The 24,501-nt window shown below is 40.8% G+C and overlaps 1 protein-coding gene across 6 annotated transcripts in view; it reads left to right on the top strand.

The window, feature by feature from the left end:
* The window catches only part of VPS13B (vacuolar protein sorting 13 homolog B), a 746,538-nt gene that overhangs the window by 684,045 nt on the left and 37,992 nt on the right, over window positions 1–24,501 (top strand). For 5 of the 6 annotated variants that reach the window (XM_032858607.1, XM_032858609.1, XM_032858605.1 and 2 more), the window contains exons 44-54: window positions 2,040–2,195; window positions 10,784–11,047; window positions 11,937–12,020; window positions 12,198–12,373; window positions 12,855–13,025; window positions 13,615–13,816; window positions 14,940–15,128; window positions 17,500–17,646; window positions 19,621–19,904; window positions 22,404–22,531; window positions 22,776–22,975. In XM_032858607.1, the coding sequence (XP_032714498.1) occupies window positions 2,040–2,195; window positions 10,784–11,047; window positions 11,937–12,020; window positions 12,198–12,373; window positions 12,855–13,025; window positions 13,615–13,816; window positions 14,940–15,128; window positions 17,500–17,646; window positions 19,621–19,904; window positions 22,404–22,531; window positions 22,776–22,975 (2,001 nt within the window). Of the gene's footprint in view, window positions 1–2,039; window positions 2,196–10,783; window positions 11,048–11,936; window positions 12,021–12,197; window positions 12,374–12,854; window positions 13,026–13,614; window positions 13,817–14,939; window positions 15,129–17,499; window positions 17,647–19,620; window positions 19,905–22,403; window positions 22,532–22,775; window positions 22,976–24,501 lie in introns of those variants that run through there. The other variant, XR_004382801.1, reaches the window with a different exon arrangement.

Here is a 24,501-nt window from a genome sequence, read left to right as displayed (position 1 = left end):
GGGAAGAAGTGTGATGTTTTTCTCCCACCTAACTTTTCTGTGTGAACTTAATCCAGACATATCCGGATTTTCATAATTCAAAGAAAATATCTATGCCAACATTTTGAGAACACATAGATGCCAAGCGAAACCCAACAACATACTCCTTGGTGACATTCAGTGGGTTGAAGCTGTGTACACAGAGGGAGCCGCTACCTAAAATTGAGCTCATATGCAAATGCGAGCACTCCTCAATTCCAATTACATTGTATACAGTAAACCTTTAGAGGCTGTGGAATTCTCAGGAAAAATATAGCCGAGCTTGACCTTAAGTACCTTGCCTCATTATTTTTTTGTCATTTCCAGCTACTAGTCTCTCCAAAGAAAACAACTTTCTTGTTTCTCTTAGTTTTGTGTGTGCCCTGAGCTTTATTCCCAGTTGCTGCTACAAAAAACTGAAATGGTTCCAAACACCACTATTGTTTTTCTTTTTTTTTTCTCTGTAACTAATATTTAAAGATCAAAGATAACTCTGGTACTTTTATGTTATAGAGTGTATATAAGACCAAATTTTCCCTAAAGGTATTTGCTGTCTAGGACTTTTTTCTTTTTTTCTTTTTTCCCTTTCTTTCCCTCCCTCCCTCCCTCCCTCCCTTTCTTTCTTTCTTTCTTTCTTTCTTTCTTCCTTTCCCTTATTACCTTTCTTTTCTAGAAGTCATCTGAATGGTAGCTTTTTGATTTCCTGGCGTCACTGGAAGTTGCATGGAGGAAGAACTGGAGTGGGGCCATATGAAAAGCAGGGAGATCAGTTAGGAGGTTTTGAAAAAATACTTTAGTAAGGTGTTTTAAAACAGACAAACAAAAAAATCCTCCCTTAACCTTCCACCAAAATCATATTGTGATAACTAGTGACCTTGGGAAATGTTTTAATTTAGGTACTTTCTAAAGTCTCCTTCTAATGGTAAAGCAGAAAAATAATCTTTCTGTCAAAAGACTATTATTATTATGACAATTCCCATGTAAATTCTTAATGTATTTATTTTAAGGGCCCATTATGATCGCTCTTATACAATGTTTTTATAGTTTTATTCATTCTGTTAATTGGGAAAATGTTTCATACGATCAGCCTTTGGTTCGTTCTTTTAAAAAATTATATACAATGTGAAGGAAATAGTTTGTATATTATACAAATGTTTTTCCTAAAATATCAGTTTTATTTCTGATTCTTCGTAATTGGGTAGAATACTGTTTATGTTCATTTAAACATGTATCCTAAAGAAGCAGTAATTGTTACGTTGTTTTGGAATACTTGTTCAGTTAAACTGATTTTCTTCATTGCATTTAGTAGGTAGGAGTGGAAATAGAAAATATTTGATGATCATGGAAGAAATCTAAATATTACCACAATTGGCAATAATGTGTGAATAAATATGAATGTGAATCAGGAGACTCGTTTGGTAAATGCTACAATAAATACGTGGCTAGCAAAAAGTAGAACAAAGACATTTTTTCATACATTCAAAATGTTGAAGGTAGTTCTCATATGATATATGTGATCTCATAGAGAGAATATATTGAATGAACCACATCCTCAAATTGCTGTTTTGTTCTTTATCAAGAGAATAAATAAGGAACAGCAATTTAGGGTCAAAAATAATGCAACAAATGAAATTTTACTTTAATTACTGTTTAGCCATAAGAGGGAATAAACTATCAGCCAAGACCCATGTTCTTTGATCTCACACTTCGACCTTCTTGTCCTCCAGATGAATGAAATGGGCTTTTCTCAAATGTTCAGCAGGCCTTTTACCATTTGATAGGACAATTATTTTTAAGAAGGTTTAAAATGTGATCTGGAAAACCACATTGACTCTCTGTGGCATATTTGCTATTCTTAGCCTGCTTGAATAAGCTGGAAGTGGATGAATAATGCAGGTTAGAAAGAAAACAGATGCTAAATATTACAAATAGGAAGGTTTTCCAGCAATGAGACTTTCATTTCAGGACTAGATTTTTGTTGGCACTTTTGGCATCGTGACGATTATTGTTTTTCTCTCCAGCTGTTACACATCTGTATTGAAGGTTGGGGCAATTGGCGCTGGTCAGAACCCTTCAGTGTGGACCACGCAGGAACGTTTATTAGAACTATTCAGTACAAGGGTCGGACTGCTTCCCTCGTCATCAAGGTTCGGCAGCTCAGTGGAGTGCAAAAACAGGTGAGTTCCTTGTGTTCGTGACCCAGACAGCTCTTAGTTCTTTGACACAATTAATGGAAGTGAAACTTAAAGAAATGAAAATAATTCATAATTTAAAAACCCACAGTGATAAGCCTGGGTATTTTTGTTCCCACTTTGTATGTGCTTGTTGATGATCCTGAGGATGGTGATGGCTTCAAACCCTTTGTCCCACATCTTTTACAAGAGCTGCTAACGAGCAGTAAAATTTACTGATTTTAGTTTCACCTCTTCTCCCTGTCATCACCTACCTTCTGGTGGAGGTGCTAATGAGCTGTGAAATAGCCAAAAGGGCTTTATTAAAGAAGAAAAGAAGCCCTGGGTGTTGGGGACTCTGGATAATCCAACAGCGGATAACCAGGAGTTGGTTCTCACACATATCAGAATAATCTTCGAGAAAGTGTTGTGATACCTCCTATGACAGAGTGGGCCTGGGTCTCCAGCAAGCTTTCTTTTCCTAGGAGTTAATATTAACTGCAGTAAAAATTCACTACGGTCTAACTCTTGGCATATAAAACCTCAGCTCTCAGCACATATTTTTACGTATTTTATAAAACTTCCTTTTGGCTGTTTTTGAAGTTCTAAGACTGCAAAGGGGAAAAAAGTATCTGACACTTTTTTTGCGTTCTTAAGATGTGAAAATGTGGTTTTTAGAAGATGTTTTTCAAGCATGGCGCATATGACAAGAGTAGAAAGAAAAAAAGGAAGTATTAAAATCTGAAAACTGGCTTCACTGCACACATCATAACTGGATTTGTCATAAGAGTTCTAACATATACATCTGCATCTGGACTGTAAGTCTACCCAGAGCTTATGTGAACTGAGAACATGATAGAAACAGCCCTCAGTCCCTGGGAAAGGAAAAGGGGGGCTTTTCTTATCAAGCAACATGGGCTGGTCCATTGCCGTGTGCCAGGGGCAGACAGGAAGCAAGTAGTGAGGTGAACAGTAGGACCTGTGCCATATACATTCTTGATCTCCACCTAATCAGGGAGCTGGACATCATGTTCTCATTATTGTGGGCAACAGAAGTGAAAAGAATAGAGCAGAGGAATCTTCCCAATGAATTGACTATTCCTCAAGTAATTATGGATTGCCTACAGTAAAACAGAGTGAAACGAAAGACACTATGTGACACAATCTTTGCTCTTAAGCTGCAAATTTATATAAACCCAACTGTATGTCGGGCACCGTGTGTGTGTCGCACAACTGACAGTAAGTGTGAAGGGAATCTAGAAGTTTCAGTAGGAAGAAATGACTCGAGTTGGGCTTTGGAAAACAGAATTTGGATTAAGAGAGGACATTCCAGGTAGACAGTGTAATATGAAGATAGGAATATGGGACATATGGGTCTTATGGGGACCCACGATGGGACCAACCTAACGGAGCATGAGCTTTGAGCTACAGAATCCTAAGAACAAGATGTGTCACTGACTTTCATCTGCCCTCAGAACTGTCACAATGGATATGCTCTCAGTAAATATCTGCCCAATTAATACATTCTGGTTTTCTGATTCTGTCACTCATGGTCTTTGAAGAATGCCTTATCCACCTTCCCATTCACCAGCATTCCTGAGAAATGGTCATTCAGCATCTGTTTGAATACTCCCAATGATAAGAGGCTCATTTCCTCACATGGCAGCCCTTCCCATAACTGATTACTTCCATCTCTAAAGGAAGCTCTTTCCTGATTTTGGACCCAAATCTCTCACCGTTCAGCCAGTTTTTACCACTCTTCAGAACTTGGGAGATGTACGCAATAGCTTATGGTGAGGACTAAGTTATCTCTCCTCTGTATTACAGCCCTTCAAAAACACAAGGGAAGCCAAGATGTTTCCCCTGAGCTTCCGTTAGACCAGTGGTTCTCAAACTTGCATGTATGTCAGAATCACCTAGAAGGCTTTTTAAAACATCGATTGCTGGGTCCCACCCTCAGAGCTGCAGATTCAGTAGGTCTTGGGTGTGATGTGCCAATTTATATTTCTAATAAATTCTCAGGTGTTACTGATGCTACTGGTCCAGGGGACCACACTTTGACCACCATGGCTCTGGTCTGAACTTTCCCAATTCATTCAGCTCTTTTGCATATGGTTGCTAGAACAGTTACCGATTAATGGAATGGCAGGGTCACTCCATGGAGAAATAGTTTTCCACAGAATATCACTGGTGGTTAAGATCATAACCAGTCTGGCTGTGTATTCCCTTGCTAGCTATGTGATCTTCAGGTTAGTTAACCTCTTTATGAATCAGTTTCCTGACCTGGGAAATGAGGATAGTAATAGTGCTTTTGTCATAAAGTTAGTGTGAGTTTGTATATGTAAAGTGCTTAAAAAGTGCTTAAAAGTAGCACCTGGCCTACTGTCATAACTCAAACTATAGTTACAAGAATGAAATAGTCCCAGGAATCCATAACATTGGTTAGACTTTGTTGTCTTAACGCCAATAGTGCCTTCTTCTGGGGTGCCTGGGGGGCTCAGTCAGTTAAGCATCTGACTTTGGCTCAGGTCATGATCTTGGGGTTCTGGGATGGAGCCCTGCCTCTGGCTCCATGCTCAGCGAGGAGTCTGCCTTCCCTCTCCTTCTTGCTCTGCCCCTCCTCCCACTCGCGTTCTCAAACTCTCTCTTTCCTTCTCTCAACTAAATAAATAAAATCTTAAAAAAAAAAAAAAAAAAAAAAAGACAGGGCACCTGGGTGGTTCAATGGCTTAAGGCCTCTGCCTTCAGCTCGGGTCATGGTCCCAGGGTCCTGGGATCAAGCCCCACATCGGGCTGTCTGCTCAGCAGGGAGCCTGCTTCCTCCCCTCTCTCTGCCTTCTTGTGATCTCTGTCTGTCAAATAAATAAATAAAGTCTTTAAAAAAAAAAGACAAAAATGATAGTGCCTCCTTCTTGCATAGATATTATATATCTTCAAGGAGTAATATTAAATTTTAGGGATAAATTAATATATACTGTGTTCCTGAGGCAATACTACATATTGCAACAGTAGGTCATAAGTCAGAAAAGTTGGCCATGGGAAGTACCTTTTTTAAAAATTCCCACAAAATGTTACTTACCTTTTCTTCCCCCTGACTAGAAGAGATTTCCCAGCCCTAATATCTATTACCTAATATCTCAGGCAAATTTCTTAACCTTTCTGTACATCATATTCCTTTTGTAAAATAAAGCACCTAGTAAATATTAGTTCACTGTTGTTATTTTTGTGTTAACTATTTTAAAATATTTCTGAAAACACAGAAAAGTCTAAAGTAGAAAAGAAAAGTACCCATATTTCTGCCACCCAAAGATAAATACTGTTACTACTTCAGTGTATCTTTTTCTACTTTTTTTCTATGCAGATTTTTTTTAGCCAACTTGAGATCTGGTTATAATTAGTTTTCAACCTGTTTTTTCACTTAACATTATATGATGCTTATGTTCTCGTGTTATCTACAGAGCTGAACTATCTTTTTAATGGTTGTATAATTTGCCACATGGTATGTTGAGACCCATTTAGATATCCCCTTGTTGCTGCACCTTTAGATAATTTCCAACTGGTTGCCAGAATAAATCCTTAAATAAATATCTGTGTGTATACATATATATGTCAGAATGTCTGGATCTGTCCTCAAAATAATTTGCTATAAAATTTAATTACCTGAGCAAAGGATGTGAATGTTTTTGTGGTACTTGATACATCTTCCCAGACTAAAAAGATATACTTTATTCTTTAACCAAAATTCATTGTTTTGTGTCACCAGATACTTGTTAGGGCAACATTAATCCTTGAAATAACTAAATATATATATTTGTCCCAACCAATATACTGACTCTCTGAGTTTTTCAGACTATTAGAATTTCTTAAAAATCTTAGTGTAAGGGGGGGGTTCAAATCAGACTCACAGAAATTTCCCATGCATTAGAAGCTTAAGGAATCCCTTTAATCATCCTCTCTGTTAATGTCAAATCGACAGATTTTAAGGCATCTGGTGACAAATTGCATTTCAGGATTTCCAAATGTTATTCAAACCATTGGATGTTTAGTAATTATTTTCTGTAGGGACTTCCTCTCACACTTTTCTCCGCTTCTATCTTATTATAATAAATTATCTTATTTTTTAAAAAATGTAGAATGTAGCCAGGCAGGAAAGAATCTTTCAGAAATCCATAATGGAAGCATAAGCCACCCTCCCATTGCATTTACTTATTTACTTTTCTGAAAGAAGTGCCATCTTACTGGCAAAGTCCATTTCCATCCCTCTGTCCTGGAAGACATACACACACACATACATACACACAATTTACACTTTGATTTTTAGCATTTATTGTCATAGCCAAATGAGATTGGGCTCTAAATGAGGACCATTTTAGTCACTCAGCAGAACAGTGAGAAGTGGAATACAGAAACAGCAATTCATTTTAACCGAGGAAGAAGCAAAATGTAAAATGGTTGGTACTGAACGCAGGTAATGCTGAAAGGTTCAGCAGACCACCAACTTCAAAATAACTGCTGCATTGTTGTGAAAACCCTTTATAGTCTTTCAGTTGGGTTTAATTTTTTATTGTCAGCGTAGATTAACTAAAATTCAGGTTAGCTCCATTTAAAGTATATCAGAGACACAGGATTTCCTCAATTAGCCAGGTTGGGAAGGAAGATAGGAATCAAGTTTTCAGAAGAGCTTCGTGGATTCCTGCCTCTCTAACATCTTGGCTTCTTTCCTTCTACCCCACCTGGGCTGGGAAATTTGCAATAAACCACAGCTGCCTAATTTCAAAGATTTTGGGAGGTGAGTGTGTGCAGCTCACTGATGGACCATAGCTGCATTAACACGCCCCCGGGTAATGGAGAATTGGCTGATGCCTGAACAATGAGGTTTGGTTGTCTGTACCCTGCCTTTCTTATGGCCCTGCCATTTCTCCAACTGAATGATAATTGACCACATACAAAATTTCTCAGGAACTTTGTACATAACACAGCTACCCATGTACACACAGTGACTTCCACGTATCCTATCCCCTCATTGAGAAAAGCTTTACCACTCTAAAAACGTAAATGTACATATGTACGTATGTATATATATTGCATCTTTATACATACACTTTTAATCAGGGCTAAGATATCATTTTCCAGTACATCTGGTGCTCTGGAGTTATTCTTTAATATCACTATTCTTCTTGGCACTGATCTAATAAGAGTTCTGAAACCTGCTAAGTAAAATCATATGTGGAAATCTTCCATACACATCTTTGTGGCTTTGGGGAAAGAGGAGAATTAGTGTGAAACCTGGAAATGTGTATTAAAGAGAAACCCTACATTAAAAAAAATTAAGTAGCTGTCCTCAACTGATAAATTAATCTTGAAATTCTAACCATAATTTTCAAAATAAAGGCATTGTAAGTGTTGCCACTTTGAAGAAAAGCAGACATGGCTCTCACTGAACCCTGCGTGGGAGCGGCTCTGAAGATCACCATTCCGAGGCGGAGCCATTTTGGATTTTCCTTCATCTAAGTAGCCCTCTCTCCCTGGCCACTTTTAAGGGTTTTCTTTTTATCATATTTGAAAGCCTATTTAACAGGCTTTATAGTTGAAAATGAAACTATAAAAACCCACCAAGAGGATCTTTGTCTTTAGACAAAGTGAGTCCCAGATGGTTGCAAAGATTCTGTGGTTTCTGTGAGAGACAGCAAAATTCTCTCCTAAATCTCATGGGGCCCAAAGGTTCTAAAGCAGGAGCAGTGTGCATACATTGCCAGGCCTGGGCACATCAAGAGGAAGAACAGAATTAAATACTGCCTCAGAGCTTTCACGTGTTTATTTAAAATTAGATGATGCTAAGGCCTCGTAAGACTTAACCATGAGTGCCTAGTAACCCCTAGCATATGCTGAAGAAAAGCTTGCTTTCTAACTCAGGACTCATGGTTCAGTTGACTTCTGTGTTTGTTATTGAGAAAACATTGTTTTAAAAGATTATAATGGCTGGAGTGCCTACAAGTAATGTACAGTTAAGCACGGCTTGGTTTTTACAGATGTACTCCTTCTAAAGAAAAGTCAAAGGAATAGATAGTTGGAAAATAAATGTTTAAGAAAATGCTAAACTTTAGTGTTCAACTAATGAAACAACAATGACATTTAATTTTTGGTCTGTCATCGTAGCAGGTTTCTTTATAATGAACTAAATAACCGTTCATTCATAATCATATGTATTTGTATAAATAATAGTTTACTTACAGTGGTGTTTACAAAATATTCTTAATCACATATGAAAATGTATCCATTAGGGTGTTTTCAGTTTGAAGTAACAAAGTAGGCTTTTTAATCTTCATAGTAAGCTAGTGAGACAGACACTATTATTGTTCCTATTTTATATTTATTATCTTATATAATAAGAATGAGGAAGGCAGGTTAGGTTTTGGTTAATTAAGCCACTCAGGGCTGTATCTGCTTCTCTGCTATCCTCTTGGATTTGCCTTTTGTGTCTCAAGATGGCTACAGAAGCTGTATGTACATTATATATCCTCTCACAACTTCTTCCATGGCAGACAAGAAGCGGGCTTTCTCTTCTCAAATGCTCTCCCTTATCAAGGAGTAAAATCTTTCCCAGAGCCTTTTAGCAGTCTTTCCTTCTCATATTATTAGCCAAACAATGCCCCGTGTTCACCCCTAAAGTAATCACTGGCAAAAGGAGAATGGAATCACAAGGATCAGTTTGTGCCAGCTGTGACACAGACTATGGAGGCCATGGAGGTGTCCACCTTCCCTGATTACTTTGCTCCTTTTTGAGACCTAAACTGAATCAGGGTCATTAATAACCAGGGAGAAGGAGGGACCACCTCTTTGGAATGGAACCAGTGACATCTGTCACATTTACATTATGATGGGCAGTCTTCATTCTCTTTTTTATAGTTTCTAGGCTTTCTTAATTCATAGGTGTTAATTTTATGAAAGACAGACCTTCAGAGTGACTGTCATACTCTGGGCCAGAGAGTCTGGGTAACACCGTGCAAGTCATCTGACATCATTCTCCTTGTTAAGATGACAAGTCCTAGTAACACCTATTTTATATGGTTACTGTGAGAATGAGAGAGTTAGTGTGTAAAAATGCCTTGTAATATGATGTGTGTATTTATTCATACAGATTTGTGTGTATGTACATACATGTATATGCAGAGAAAGAGAGGGAGAGATTTCTTTTCAATTGGCTCACATGGCTGTGGAAGCCAAAAACCAGCAGAGCTGACGTGTAGTTCCCGCCTGAAAGCCAGCAGGCTAAAGACCCAAGAAGAGCTGATATTTTTTAGCCCAGGTCCAAAGGCCAGGAAAGACCGACGTCTTGGTTCAGTCAAGCAGGAGGAGTCCCTCTTACACAGGCTCTTTGTTCTAGTCAGGTCTTCAGCTGACAGGGTGAGGCCCACCCACAGTAGGGAGGGCACTCTGCTTTACTCAGTTTACCAGTTCAAACGTTAACCTCATCCAAAAACATCTTCACAGACACACACAGAAAAATGCTTGGCCGAGTATCTCTGCAGTCGTGGCCCATTCAAGGCGACACATAAAATTAACCATCACATGCTTGGGAAACCACATATATATTGGTGTGCGTATGAATGATTACTATTCATAAAATCTAGAAAAAGTATTACAAATAAGAAAATCCAGTACGTGAAAGTCCTATATTTTCTAGTCATGGTGAATATTTGTACTACAGTAGGACTCACTGCATAGGAATAAAGTTTTGCATTATCTTTTCAATTTCAACCAACTTAAGAAACATTTCTTAATGCCTACCATGAACTGTACTCTTAGCTGGAGGAAAAATGGGGTGATTCATGAATCTTTGGATCATTCTGTGTGTTTTACAAAGCCACATGCTTCTACTCTGTGGGAAAACCTGAATAACATAAACTATAATTAGGCATCTGACTTAACAGTTGTTTGTATTACCAATTTATAAAGTGATCTCTTATTGTGTAAGACTACAAGAAACCCTTGGAAACCAGCCTTGGAAACATAAATCGCCAGTTGGCCTCTCAGCCACCAGAGCTGAAGACTTGTGCTCGGTCCCCATCCTTGGTGACTGCCACATCACGTGACATCACTGACTACCCCTTCCTGGTGGGTCTTTTCTCGGGGCTTCAGCTTCCCCTGGTTTACCGCCACAGTCCTTTGCCTCTTTTTCTCAGGCCCCTTCCCTGACTCTTTGCCCCTGAATCTGACCCTAGGCTGTTGGTCAGTTGCTGGTGTAAGCCTGCACCTCTTTTCCAGGTCAGCTCTTTTCCGTCTGTGCGCATTTGCAAGGCTTTCATTCCGTTGGTCGGCCGTCTCCAGCCCCACTGCACGCTCAGGCACACACCCAGCATTTCCAGCTGGCTGCTGTGGGCTCTGCCTGTGCCTGTCCTTTGAGTGCGGTAAACCTAATATGACCAAAGCAAAATCCCTTTCTCCTCCCAAGCCTCTCTTCCTGTATGCTCTAAACAAGCTCATGGCTTCACGTTCTTTCCTTCAAAACGAACACAGGTAATAACAGTGAACATGTCACCAGTTCAGGAAATCCGAATGGGTGAAACTTTATGTGTGTGTTCATTATGTTTTAGATTATCATCTGTGGAAGACAGATCATCTGCAGTTATTTGTCTCAAAGCATAGAACTGAAAGTCGTTCAGCATTACATCGGTCAAGACGGACAAGCTGTCATTCGAGAACATTTCGACTGCCTCACAGCCAAACAGAAATTGCCTTCATACATACTGGAAAACAGTGAGCTGACGGAGTTGTGTGTGAAGGCCAAAGGAGATGAAGACTGGTCAAGAGACGTGTGCTTGGAATCTAAGTCCCCTGAGTATAGCATTGTCATTCAGGTACGAGATGTACGGCAATCTGGAATAGAGCAGTTTTGTGTTGTTTTTTTAAGATTTCACTTATTTATTTGAGAGAGAGACAGTGAGAGAGCGCATGAGAGAGGAGAAGGTCAGAGGGAGAAGCAGACTCCCCGTGGAGCTGGGAGCCCGATGCAGGCCTCGATCCCGGGAGTCCGGTATCGTGACCTGAGCCTGAGCCGAAAGCAGCCACTCAACCAACTGAGCCACCCAGGCGCCCAAGTAGAGCAGTTTTTAAAATTAAAAGTTTCTCCTTTTGCTCTTTATTCAGTACAGCTCTTTATTTAAAAAATGGCCGGTACAAAAGAGGGAGATCTGAAGTAAGATAAAAAGACTTGGGATATTGCTTCCTCCCACCCCACAGCAGCACAGCTGTGGTATCAGTTCCAGTCGCCTTGAGAGCCAAGACGCTGCCCTTTTCAGGTGGAGACAAGTTATATCTTGAGAAGGATCCTGATGCACCAGGGCTTGGGATGGGGATGCAGGGGAGAAGTGGGGAAGGAGTGCCCCCCTGACTTGAGAATCTTCACAAAGGTCTGCTCCTTTTTTATCTCCTCTTCACACTCCACCATCGGCACTTTTTCTTGCCACAAAGGACAAATCCTCCCCGCCATTCTCCGACCCAGTCTTGTATCAGCCTCTCCTCTTACAAATGCCTTTGTCTTTAAGAAAGCGTTGGCCTCGTTGACTCACTGCACATTCACTTTATGCCATAATGAAGTCTGGTTTTGCTTATTCTCTGTTTTTAATGGCTTTTTTCTATAACTTTAAACTTTTTAATCCTCCAAACTGACATTCGATCTGTGCCTCATTTTGATTAATTAGTAAACTGTTCGGTATTTAACAGAACCCTTTTCTACCTCCTTTGCAGGTGCCATCTTCAAACAGTTCCATTTTTTATGTCTGGTGCACAGTTTTGACATTAGAACCCAATTCTCAAGTGCAACAACGACTGGTGAGTGCTTTCCAGTCCTAAAATATGGTATATGACTCTGACCTTTCCTGTTCTGAAATAAATTAAGGTCAGAGTGACCCAGGGAAGAGATTTATTACAAGTTTGTTTCAGCATCAAACAGCTGGAATACTGCAACAAAGCAAATATGAAAGTTGTTCTGTCCTTTTATTTTTATAGATTGTGTTCAGCCCTCTTTTTATCATGAGGAGTCATCTTCCAGACCCCATTATCATACATTTGGAGAAAAGGAGTCTGGGATTGAGTGAAACACAAATTATTCCAGGAAAAGGACAGGAAAAACCACTACAAAACATAGAACCTGACCTTGTGCATCACCTAACATTTCAAGCAAGGTACTGGAAAAATCCTTACGTTTTCCTAAGAGAAATTCAGTAGAAAAGCAACCTGTACTATTGAGGGGAAGAAGGCAGATAGAATATTTTGTCTGATTCCCTTATCTTATGAGAATGTTATTTTAAAATTGCCCTGCCTAGTGTTTCCTTATCTTCTTCAGTGGTTTTGGATAAAATTCAGCCTCTTTCATTAAACTTAGATATAAACAAGAGGGATTGGAAGATTTAATTGACATAATTTCTCTAGTAGAAGAAATGAATAGAGCTCTCACCCAAGCATGTGGGGGAGGGGGACAGGGAAAAGGGGTCAGGGCCCAGATCATCCAAAAACTGTGTCACTAATCCCTAAATCACCAAAAAAATTGACTCAATGTCACAAAAGGTATTGGTCTATGATACGTCTATAGTTCGATTTTTTTTTCAATAAATTCACTTTAGAAATCTGATATTCACTCCTGTTTTATTCTTTTCCATTTCCTAGAGAAGAAGATGATCCTTCCCACTGTGCCGTTCCCATCTCAACCTCCCTCATCAAGCAAATAGCCACTAAGATACACCCTGGAGGCACAGTAAATCAGATCCTTGATGAATTCTATGGGCCAGAAAGTTCCCTTCAGCCCATGTGGCCCTATAATAAAAAGGATTCTGACAGGTAACGGTCCCCAGCAACCTTTTTCTACAAACATTTCTCAATATTGATAAATAAATGACCATTCACCAAAATGTTAGATACCATAAAAGGTTTTTAATGATGGATTGATTCATTCGTTGATTGGTTGATTTTAGAGAGAGAGTGGAAGTAGGTAAATGAGGGGAGGGGTGGAGGAAGAGGGGTGGAGAGAGACTTTCAAGTAGACTACCCACTGAGCATGGAGCCTGACATGGGGCTCTGTCCTAGCACCCTGAGATCATGACCTGAGCCAAAATCAAGAGCCAGCCACTTAACTCACTGAGTCACCCAGGCACCCCAAAAAGTCTTTTAAAAAAAGAAATATTTGCACACATCTATCAGATTCCAACCTTCTGTCGTCTGGGTAGATGTGTTTTATGGACTGCTTTACTCATAATCTAGAACATAATTGCATGAGAAGTTTCTCCAGAATGCAGATTCAGCATTGGATGGTTCTGGTGTGAAGAGGGGTCATACAAGAGCGTTGTGTGTCTGGAATCCTTAAACATATTTCATGAATACTGACGTCATTGTATTTCATTGAGTCTCTTGGATGTGGTATTTGGAACAGGAGTGAACAGCTGAGTCAGTGGGATAGCCCAATGCGAGTGAAGCTGTCAGTCTGGAAGCCATATGTTAGAGCCTTGCTGATAGAGCTTCTACCCTGGGCCCTGCTCATCAATCAATCCAAGTGGGACCTCTGGCTGTTTGAAGGGGAGAAGATTGTTCTACAGGTTCCTGCTGGCAAAGTTATTATCCCTCCTAATTTTCAGGTACGATAACTTTTTTTTAGTTAATATGAATTCTTCTCTTTCAACAACTAGCCTTTATTCTGAGGTCACATTTATATTCTTAACAGAATCAGCTGTAGAAAACTCTCCTCTTAGATGCATATGTAAGAGGTATGGAATGTGCTTTGATATTCAAAGACATTTCAGATGTCTTTTTTTCCCCCCATCAGCAGTATTCATACTTGAGTTATCATTAAATTTGATAACTTGTACTAGTTACATTTTCATTTTCATTTTCACTCTGTACAGGATATTTGACAAGCATTATGATTGGCCTACTCAGGGTATGTTAAGGATATAGAGCCATATTCTGTGCTAACCCACTCCCTAAATACACTTGGGGTTCTTAGAGAAATTCTCAGAGATCTGCAAGGCTTTCTGAGCAATTATTTTTGTCAGAGCCCCTTTTCCCTTATAAGGACCTGGATGTCCATAATCATGGATGTCTACCCGGTTGTTGATAATAACAATATGGAGTCATTACTGGCATTGGGGGTGGGACCCTAATATAAAACAGAATTTCACGGCAAGACTGTATTCCATCACAAGAGAACTTTCTTGATGAGGCTAACCCATTTCAAGAAAGCACATAAATCTGTAGGAAAATAGAATGCAAAGAACTCCTAAATAAAATGTTTTCCTGGTGGGAAACAATTGGAGAGGCCTTTTTTGAGTTCTAGTTCATGAACATCTTTATTCAATTGCATTTTTCCTGTGTGTGTTTGTGTTTTTTTTTAAATAATCAGATGATGTTTCCTTATGGAATTGAAATGCTGACCTACATGTACCTAAGGTTGCGTATTATTCTCTAGTCAAATGAAATGAAGCCCTTCATTTTTAAGTCTTTGTTATTTATAGGGGAGCCACAGTTTGGGTTAGGTTTTTTTTTTTCCCCTTCCATGAATATAAATTCCATTGTGAATCAAAGAAAACATTGAGAACTAAAATAAAATGTATGTTGCCATTCCAAAAACAAAAACACAACTCATAAAGGGATTTGGTTGCCTAAGTAGACCTATTATATAATATAAAAAATTCCTGTGAATAGAGGTAAAACTATCAAAGTTAAGAAAAATACTTTATAATTGAGGCATTATTTTTCCAGGAGGCTTTTCAAATTGGAATATACTGGGCAAATACAAACACTGTGCACAAGTCAGTAGCAATTAAATTGGTCCATAACCTGACATCTCCAAAGTGGAAAGACGGAGGTAATGGTGAAGTTGTGTCATTGGACGAAGAAGGGTTTGTTGATGCTGAAATAAGACTTGGTGCTTTCCCAGGACATCAGAAGGTAGGATCAAAGTCTTCATGGCTCAGGGGGAAGAGCATACCATCCCCTCAACGGGTTTAATATGAGTCTACCCTTTTCTTTTTAATCCCTTCTCGGTGTCACATGCTCTAGACAATTTATAACAGTGAAACACACGATTTCTTAGACCTCTCTGTTTCACAGGTTTTTTTTCCCCTTTACCAGTGATAAAAGCCATGTCACATAATTTATCCAATAACCGCTCTGTTTCAGAACACTCGACAGTCACTTGATGGATTGTATGTGGGGGAAAAATGAACTTATTCCAAAATATCCACAAATTGTACTTGGCCTCCTTTCCTTGGAGCAGGAAGTAGAATTGCTAACATTCTGAGCACTGAGGGAAAGGGCAAACCTCCTATAGCAAAGATTATGTTCCTGGAAAAAGGGCACGCTGAGCAACAGCTATGCTGATCTTCCCATAGAACCAAAGGTTATGAGGGAGTTCTGTTCCTGAACAGAGAACTGGTACCCATGACTATACGAATACAGAAAACCTACTTCTTCGGTTATTGAGCTAAATACTGATGGTGTGTGATTTTCAGCCTCCATCTTTTCAAAAGTCTATGAAAAGCAATTAATTTGAGTAATACGGTCACAAATGACATTAACCTGTGTGTTCGGCAGCACAATATCATAGTGTCTCATTAGGTCTCATGCTGCACTTCCTACCATCTTCGTTACCTCCCCAGTCAGACAAAGGGCTACTTCATCAGAGTAGCGCGATTCAGAATGACCTTACTCCGGGGAGAAGTTCAATTTTGATGGGCATCTTTGAAGAGCTTCTTGAAAAAAAGTTAGTGTCATTTGGTGACTTTTTAAAAATAAATTTCTCCGATACAAAGAAGTTGTTTCTCTTCAGTATTCAAGGCTGGTATCCATTTCCTCAGAGTTGTCTGGGCAACACATGTTTATGCGCTGCCAGCCAGAAGACTGTAACATGGGTGTAAATGGCAAAGAGCTGTAAGCATGAATCACCCAAAGCTGAAGACTTGTAAGTTGAGATCGACCATCAAAACCTAGGAAAAATGTCACAATACACCATCCAACACCCAGTACCTCCAGCACCTCAGAGAGTGGCCACAGCCAAGTGTTACATGAATGTGAACGAATGAACGGACTGCTGGAAAATACATTATTATATGTATTGATGTCTCCTTATTCTTTCCTAGTGATTCTCAAACATTTTAGGGCTGGGACCCCTTTATTCTCTCAAACATCATTGCAGACCTCCAAAACCCTTTTATTTATGTGGGTTTTAGCCATTGGTATCCATCAAACTAGAAATGAATACAAAAACTTTAGAATGCAAGAATACGCAAGCATACATTCTGCTGGCCATGACAGTGATGACATAGGTCATAAAACCCCTGGAACACTCCACGGTACACTCATTAGAGAATTAGAGTGGAAAAGACAAGAGCATCTAGGTATTATTATGAAAACAGTTTTGACCTTTGGACCCCCTAAAAGGATCTCAAAGACTCCCCATCTCACTCACAGACACACACGAGTCCCAGGCCACTCTTTGAGAACTGCTGTCCTGACATTACCACTTACTAAGTGGGGATCGTCAGGCAGCAGATATCTTCTCTGACCACCTGTCAGTACTGCGGTGAGGGAATGACAGGGTACGTGGGGGGTAAGAGAAACACCACAGAGTCAGACTACATGGTTTCCAATCCCAACTAGACCATCTCTGTCGTTATGACATGAGCAAGTTACCTAACCTCTTTAAGCCTCATTTCCGTCTTTTATAAAATGGAGATCATAGTAGCTGCCCCAAGTGGGTTTTGTAAGGATTCTGTGAGTTAACACACATCAGTACTTACAACAAGCAGCTCACAAGAAAGCAGCATATGAGGGCCGAGCATTGATTTTTTTAATCCTCATCACTGTTCAAGTCCTCAGAACGCCCAGTGGTCTCTACTAGGCCTCTGGCGAGGGAGCTGCTGTGATAAGCATGAAGAAGGGGAGAGGAATGCTTAACTGAATTCTTTATGTTGAAAAGATGTGTGACATCTGTTATGTAAAAGTGTTTATAGATAAATATTTTGTGAGGAAATTGGTTAAAAAACTTGAAAACAAGTCTCTGTCATTGCACCGTAGCAGCAGAAAGAACTGGTTCGCTGGGATCCCCTGCTGTAATAGTGGCCCCTTTTAAGGGCGGGGACATTTTTGAGACTGAGAGGGGACACCAATAAATACTCTGGAGCAAAAGGTAAAATTGGTACTGTCCAGGGCAAACCAATAGATAAAATAACCTTTTAAAAATAAGAAAGTTTGTTATGCCTTATACTTTTTTGCCTTATCGTATTTTATAGAAATTATTCTTTCCTCAATTGTTTTACAGTTATGTCAGTTCTGCATCTCCTCCATGGTACAGCAGGGCATACAAATTATTCAGATTGAAGACAAGACCATAATAGTCAATAATATGCCATATCAGATATTCTACAAACCGCAGTTATCTGTCTCCAAACCCCAGTCTGGAAAGGAGGTAAGCCGTTCAGAATATGATTGATTTGTCGTCTTCAGTTTTGATATATCAGCAATAAGTAAGATGAATTTTTTAGCCTAGAAAAAACTATGACCGAATATAGGTAAAAAGAAATTTATTTGTTATTGAATTAAAGCACAGATGTCCTGGTCAGCACTTCCAAAGTAATTAATGAGCAGAAATCCTACGAAAGCAGCAGATCCTGACACGCAGCCGGACCAGTGTCACCTGCACCCCATCTGCTCGGGGCTGCGGCACATACTTCCAGCATGCTCGCTAACCCAGAGTCCCCCCAGCAGGGACAGGGCCTGAGGACTGGCTCCTGGGGCTCATGGAAAAGACCATCTGCCTCCCAGGCTGCGGGGCCGAGAGGAGCCATGTGGTCAGAGGCTCGGCCCCGCAGAGCCAGGACCTAGGAGCCCAGAGTTCTCTGCCCACGAGGAGAGTAACTGTGAAAATGTCCCTGCTCATTTATGTGGCCATCTCGCTGGCAGGATATGCAGGAAATGAATCCAAGAAGGGTTTTTTTGATTCACTTCTTTATACAATTAAAATGAACACTTATGTTTTGGGAGAGAGATCTTTTAAAAGGACTTAAACACATAATATGCTAAGTGGTCTGCTATTGTTTTATGCTATTGAAACGATCACATAGGAACATATTTCTTTCTTTACCTCTGTCTGCATTTATTTTTATCCCTTTCAGCTCCTAAAAATTACATTAGAACAATAAAATAGGATGAAAGTCTTATTCTTCTAAGCTCACAGTGCATTATGGTATTGCCAAAAATGTCGGAATAATAGAATTTCATCTTGGTTCATCGAAGTACTGATAGAATAACTGGGTGACCAGAAGTCCCCAGCTGGGAGGTACAGGTCAACAATGTTCGCATTTTAGGTGAGGATTTGGCAAGAGAATCAGCATATGTGCAGATAATTCTCCTGCTTCTTCCCACCCTAGGGCTTTCTGAGACATTGGGTCAGGGATTTCCATGCTGACATTTCTTCATCTGAAAATAGGCATAATTTCACATTCCTTGCAAGGTTTGGGTGGCAATTAAATGAGATAATATGAGTAAACAGGTGAGGCACTCAGGAAATGGTGGTACCCAGCAGCAGCCACACCACAAGCATCACAATGAACTTACCTCAGCTTCCTGAAGACAAAGGGAAGGCCCAGGTTCTTCTGGGCAGCTGGGGAGTGTCCCCTCTGTCAACCCCACCCTGCATCAGGCAGGTGTGGGAACTTCTTTAAAGACATGGTAATCCCTCGCCTCTCAGGAACACCATGTGGGATAGTGGTAAAACCACCAAATAGGAAGCAGGAAGCCGGGCTCTGGCTGGGCTTTGCCACTCACCATCTCTGTTTTGTTGGACAAGTCATCAGTTCTCTGGAAAGCAGCTTCCTCAGATGTGAAAGAGGAGTTTTAAATAAAGTATCTCTAAAGGTCCCCAAGACTCTCTACCTGTGCCAGAAACCCTGTGGAACTTCAACTGAGGGTTGGGGTCAGAGTTTCCTCCTCCCTCAGGATAAGCCTTACACAAAAATTACCTTCTGAGCTCCCAGCTTATCAGCTCTCTTCTGCCCAAGGCCTCTCAGGGCTCACCCTTTCTGTTTGGCCCATCCCTATCCAAGAGGACTCCCTCTCTAGCACATGGCATGTCTCCCCTTACGACATCTGGATTTTTGCAGTACCTGGGGGATATTGAGAACTTTGCATCACCTTCTAAATCGCCCCAGCCTTATCATGTTTCATTATGTCTAGAAAAGCAGACCCTGTTCCCACTGCTTGTAATGGTCTCATTAGGGCTTTCTCTTGGGCCTGGGATTCTAACATGCCCGAGTGCCCTGCTTGGCCACCTCCTGAGAATCCACGGTTATGGTTTCTTAGAAGCTGTGCCTTCAAAAGCTTAACTTCTCTCCATTGTTGTAGCCGCTGTGCTATCTCAGCATTGTCTTTTTCTTTTTTTCAGTATGTTCATGTTCCAGACAGTGCTACTTTTAGCATTTGCCCAGGCGGAGAGCAGTCTGCTGTGACATCCAGCTCCCTTCCTTGCTGGGATTTAATGCCTGATGTCAGCCAGTCACCACTGGACACATCCCTGCTTCAGAAACAGATCTTGCTGGCCTTTTCTCCCGCGGCAGGTGCCGCTGGCTCCCCGTGCTGGAGCCTGCCGGCCGTAGTTAGACAAGAGTTTCCCAGACAGAGCGTAGCAGTGCCCTTCCGAAACCGTGGGGACAGTGGCTTCTGCACCAGGTACATCTGGGTGAACGCCCTTCTTTGCTTGTCAGTGCGGCTCTTTGTCCAGGTGCTGGGAGGGACAGCGGAACGGCTGCGGAGCTCCCCGGATGTAAAACTAGGTTTTTCTTTTATTTTTCATGATTCTAGACATTGTACGCAATTGGGCAAATGCTGTGATCACATGTGGGTTGGCCCGGTGTCCTACCGGTGAAGATTTTTCCCCTACTGCTGACACAGCTTATCCTTGGCGGGGGAATGATAGTGTTTGTCCCGTAGATTGATGGTAACACAACACAAGGAAAAGATCGCCTTCCGTGAGGACTTCTTAGCCTCTGTCAAGGGTTAAAATATGAGGGAGGCAAGTTGGAAAACCTTTCTCCTTTGCCATATTTTACATCGACTTCAAAAATGGAATTTTTCTTTAAAAGCCATTAAGAGAGATAACTTAGATAAACACAAGTCACAGAAGACTCTGTTCTGTGGTTGTTCCTGCACGCAAGTTGCTCCAATTACCGATTACCAATTATGCAAATAACAACCACAGAATCTAGCTGGAGACATGTAATGGTTTGTGCATACTGGACTTTTAGTCTGTGGTTGTCTTGCATGCAGTACGTTCCTTCTGTAGCTCTCAGGAATAACTTATTTATGGTATATGTAAAAAGGACAAAAGAACACATACTGTGATCTTACCAGAGGTGCCTTCTTCCCATGATTGAGATTTACAGACTTTGAGACTTCAGTTCCCTAACTTTTTGATGTCTACAGAGATTTCTAGTAGTCATAGTTTAAAAGATAACTTCCTAACTCATGGATGAGTTAATAGTGAGGCCCTGCTCCCTATACACACCCCTTCGTCTTTCACAGCATTCAGAAATATCCCTGATTTTATAAACACTTTTCATCCCCTGATCCTGGAGAGGAGTGGTTATATTTATATTCTGGCTGGAGAAGTTAAGTGTGGTGAGTTTAAGGAAGCATTTTTGAAAGCGATGTGAACTTATGTCGAGAAAACAAAATTTATTTTTAAAACGGAAAGGCAAAATCTTAAATAAAATTGCATTTGGGATTGATGTTTAAAATTCTAAGAATTGTAAGACATGATTTTATTAATATAATTTAATCTTATCTATGAATACCAAACTAGATATTCGATTGAAAATACCATATGTTAGTCCTGGCCCCCAGCTTTCTTGGCTAGCAAGAAGAAATTCTCTGAGGTTGGCTTGCCCCAGCTCTTTCAAAATTAGGCTGGGAAAAGAACTTTGGTATGCGTCCAAGGCCTGTACTCTGCAAGTGAATTCACTTCCTACAGCCCCATCTCCTACTGTCTCTGTCCTCCCCTCACTCCAACCCTGCACATTTGATGGTGTTATTTTTTTTTTAAGATTTTATTTATTTATTTGATAGAGATCACAAGTAGGCAGAGAGTCAGGCAGAGAGAGAGAGGAAGGTAAGCAGACTCCCTGCTGAGCAGAGAGCCCGATGCAGGGGCTCAATCCGAGGACCCTGGGATCATGACCCGAGCTGAAGGCAGAGGCTTTAACCCACTGAGCCACCCAGGTGCCCCTGATGGTGTTATTAATATGATTTCCCCAAATGCTAATGGACAGTTCACTTCAGCATTTCAGACAAATACGATCTTTGGGGAGGACTCACACCGGTGAACAGGATAAATGGCAAATGAGAAATTCTTCAGTGCACCGTCCACCCCTCTCCACCCATGTAAACTGAGGGCCACCTTTGGCAAATATCCAGTTCCTTTCGTTAATCTGAACAGTCCATGCAATTTAAACTGCAGAGAGGATTTTTTTTTTTTTTCCTGTTTTGATATGACATGTTGTTCGGTCGTCTGTGGTGTAAACTGGAAAATTTCAGTGTCTCCATTGCCAAGGGCAGCCTATGCCCGCACAGCAGTTTTTCCAAAGCCAATTAAAACAGTTTCGCTCTTGGTAGTCAAAGTGGAAATCATGTAAAGTTCGACAGTGTTGTGCAAATTGACAGCAGGCGTCGTGAGCCTACCTACTTTTAGAATATAAAAAGAGCGAGGACCCAGATTCTCCGGCACTCCTTCTAAAAGCACAGCAGCTCCTCTCTTGCCAAGACTTACCAGGCACTGTTGAGGAGGAAGGGATCTGCGTGAAGAGTTTAAGGCACATTTGCCCAGAGGAAAGCAGAGCAGAAAGCAGGGTTGTTAGTGCGAGGTTAGCTCTAATTCTAAGTGGTAGAAGTTATGTTTTTTCCCTTTTAATTATTTTTTACGTCTTTGAATATTTTATGATAATCATGTGCTAACATTGCCGTGAAAAAAAAAATCGGTAAAGCTATGATTAGTGTATGATGGTTAATGGATGAGAGGATGGGCTCCTTTCTCTGGAAACATTTCCTCTGGTGGATAAAAGAGAAGCTGTTGTGGAGTGGTGAATGTTACAAACCTGAATAAACATGTACCAGGAGAGTAAGCATTCATCTTTTTCTAAACCACTTCTGTCATCTGATTTGATTTCATTCTAGGGCAGTAGTACTGACATATCAAGAACACTGTGGAGTGACTTACTTAACCCTCTCTGAAGACCCTAGTCCTCGAATAATTTTCCACAACAGATGTCCAGTAACAATCCTCATAAAGGAAAATATCAAAGGTATATTTTGTCACATTGAACTTAAATAATATTAAGCCTGTATTCTTTCTGGAGGTTTTTATTTATTTTTTTTTTTTCCGGAGGTTTTTAATTCAGTAGCTACCCGTGATCCTGTGAAAAATGTTTAAATAAAAGTATCATTCGTCCCTCTTCCAGAAGTTTCTCCTGCCGCATTATGTTTGATATCTCTTTGTCTTTGTCTTCAAGGCCTAAGTCTTCATATGCCTTTTTGTTTTAATTTCAGATATTCCGAAGTTCGAGGTTTATTGCAGAAGAATTCCTTCTGAGTGCTCAATTCATCATGAACTGTATCATCAGATTTCCAGTTATCCAGACTGCAAGACCAAAGACTTACTTCCCAGCCTCTTCCTGAGAGTGGAATCTCTAGAGGACATCACAAGCGAGTGGAGTGATGCCGTCGACATCAACAACCAGGGGACACAGGTCAGTGAGCCACGCATCTTCCTGCCGTGGCCCAAACAGATTTCCTTCTCTAAGGCTTCCATGCTTGTCTGGTTTTTTTGTTTTTGTTTTTGGGGCTGTTTTGTTTGTTTGTTTGTTTGTTTTCTTTTTGTTTGTTCATTTGTTTTTAAAGATTTTATTTATTTATTTGACAGAGAGATAGAGAGAGAGCCCAAGTAAGCAGAGTGGCAGGCAGAGGGAGAGAGAAAAGGAGGTTCCCCGCTGAGCAGAGAGCCCAATGCGGGGCTGGATCCCAGGACCCTGAGATCAGGACCTGAGCTGAAGGCAGAGGCTTAACCCACTGAGCCACCCAGGCAGCCCCTGCTTGTCTGTTTTTAAACAGACTTTTCCAAATGCTGCACTTCTTGTCCTTGTGTGAGGATGCAGGTGTATCCATTTTTCCATCCTCATTAGGTTATAAATTCTCAGATACAAGTCTGTGTTTCCCAAATGTACTTACAAAGGCAAGCCCCTGTTGGGTCTAATACAAGGTCAAGAATGAAATAAAATTGTTAGACTTCTCTACGTAGAGGGTAGTCCTACTGTCCAGATTTTAGGAAAATCATAACGGCAACCTTAGATTCATCCCCTCTTTAGAAAATTTCAAAACTTAATTTAAAAACAGACATATTTTTGCTAAAAGTACATAACAGTCTGCAAACATAAGTACAATTTAAAAACCTGGAACAGATAAATGTCCCAGTTTGCCTGTCTTGCTCTCCGTGTTGGTGGTGGTTTATTTTTGTTGAAAATGGCGTACGAACCTAGCATTTCATGTCTCCTATACTTAAAATTTGCCCTCTTTGGGTGTATAACAAAAAACCCACTATTATATAGCCATCACCACTCTCTGGTCCATCCTCTAGTCCACCCTCCCTCCGCTCAGCCCCCGGGCACCACAGCTATCCTTGACGCTCTGAGCCTGTCAGGTTCAAGGCACCACCTGTGAGCGGAGCCACGCCACACGCGTCCTGCCGTGCCAGCTCGCTGCACTCAGTGTATAGCGTCTTCGGTGTTGGTCCGTGGCGTGGCGTGTGCTGCTGCTTCCTTCCATTTTAAGGCTGAGCGATCTGTGCCATACTTTGTTACAGGCCTTCCATTCCTATTCATTCATTAGGAGGTCCCATTCACAGTAACGGTTGCAAGACACCGATGAAAGTTACAAATATATTTACTGTAAGAATGATTATCATTTAAGGATCGCTTACCGCACGCCAGGCATCGTGCTAAGCTCTTGCCGTTCATTCCTCTCTCACTCCACGTAGCCGTAAGAGACGGGCCAATGGTCTCCACGTTACACGAGTGAAAACTGAGACCTCCAGAAGTAACACAGCCTAATTCCCTGGCGTCACTAGAGAAGGCACTGGGATTTGATCCAGACCTGCCTGACTCCAAAGCACTGCTCCATGCCACTATGGTATGAATCCTACTTCCCACCTGGGATTCCTGAACACCCCTTTTCCCCAGCTGGCACATTGTTTCTCATCTCCTGACAGACTCTCTGTCTT

This window comes from Lontra canadensis, unplaced genomic scaffold (assembly GCF_010015895.1).
Source record: "Lontra canadensis isolate GAN:19392208 unplaced genomic scaffold, GSC_riverotter_1.0 scaffold15, whole genome shotgun sequence".
In the NCBI taxonomy this organism is placed as follows: Eukaryota; Metazoa; Chordata; class Mammalia; order Carnivora; family Mustelidae; genus Lontra; species Lontra canadensis.
This window is presented reverse-complemented; position numbering and strand designations above follow the sequence as displayed.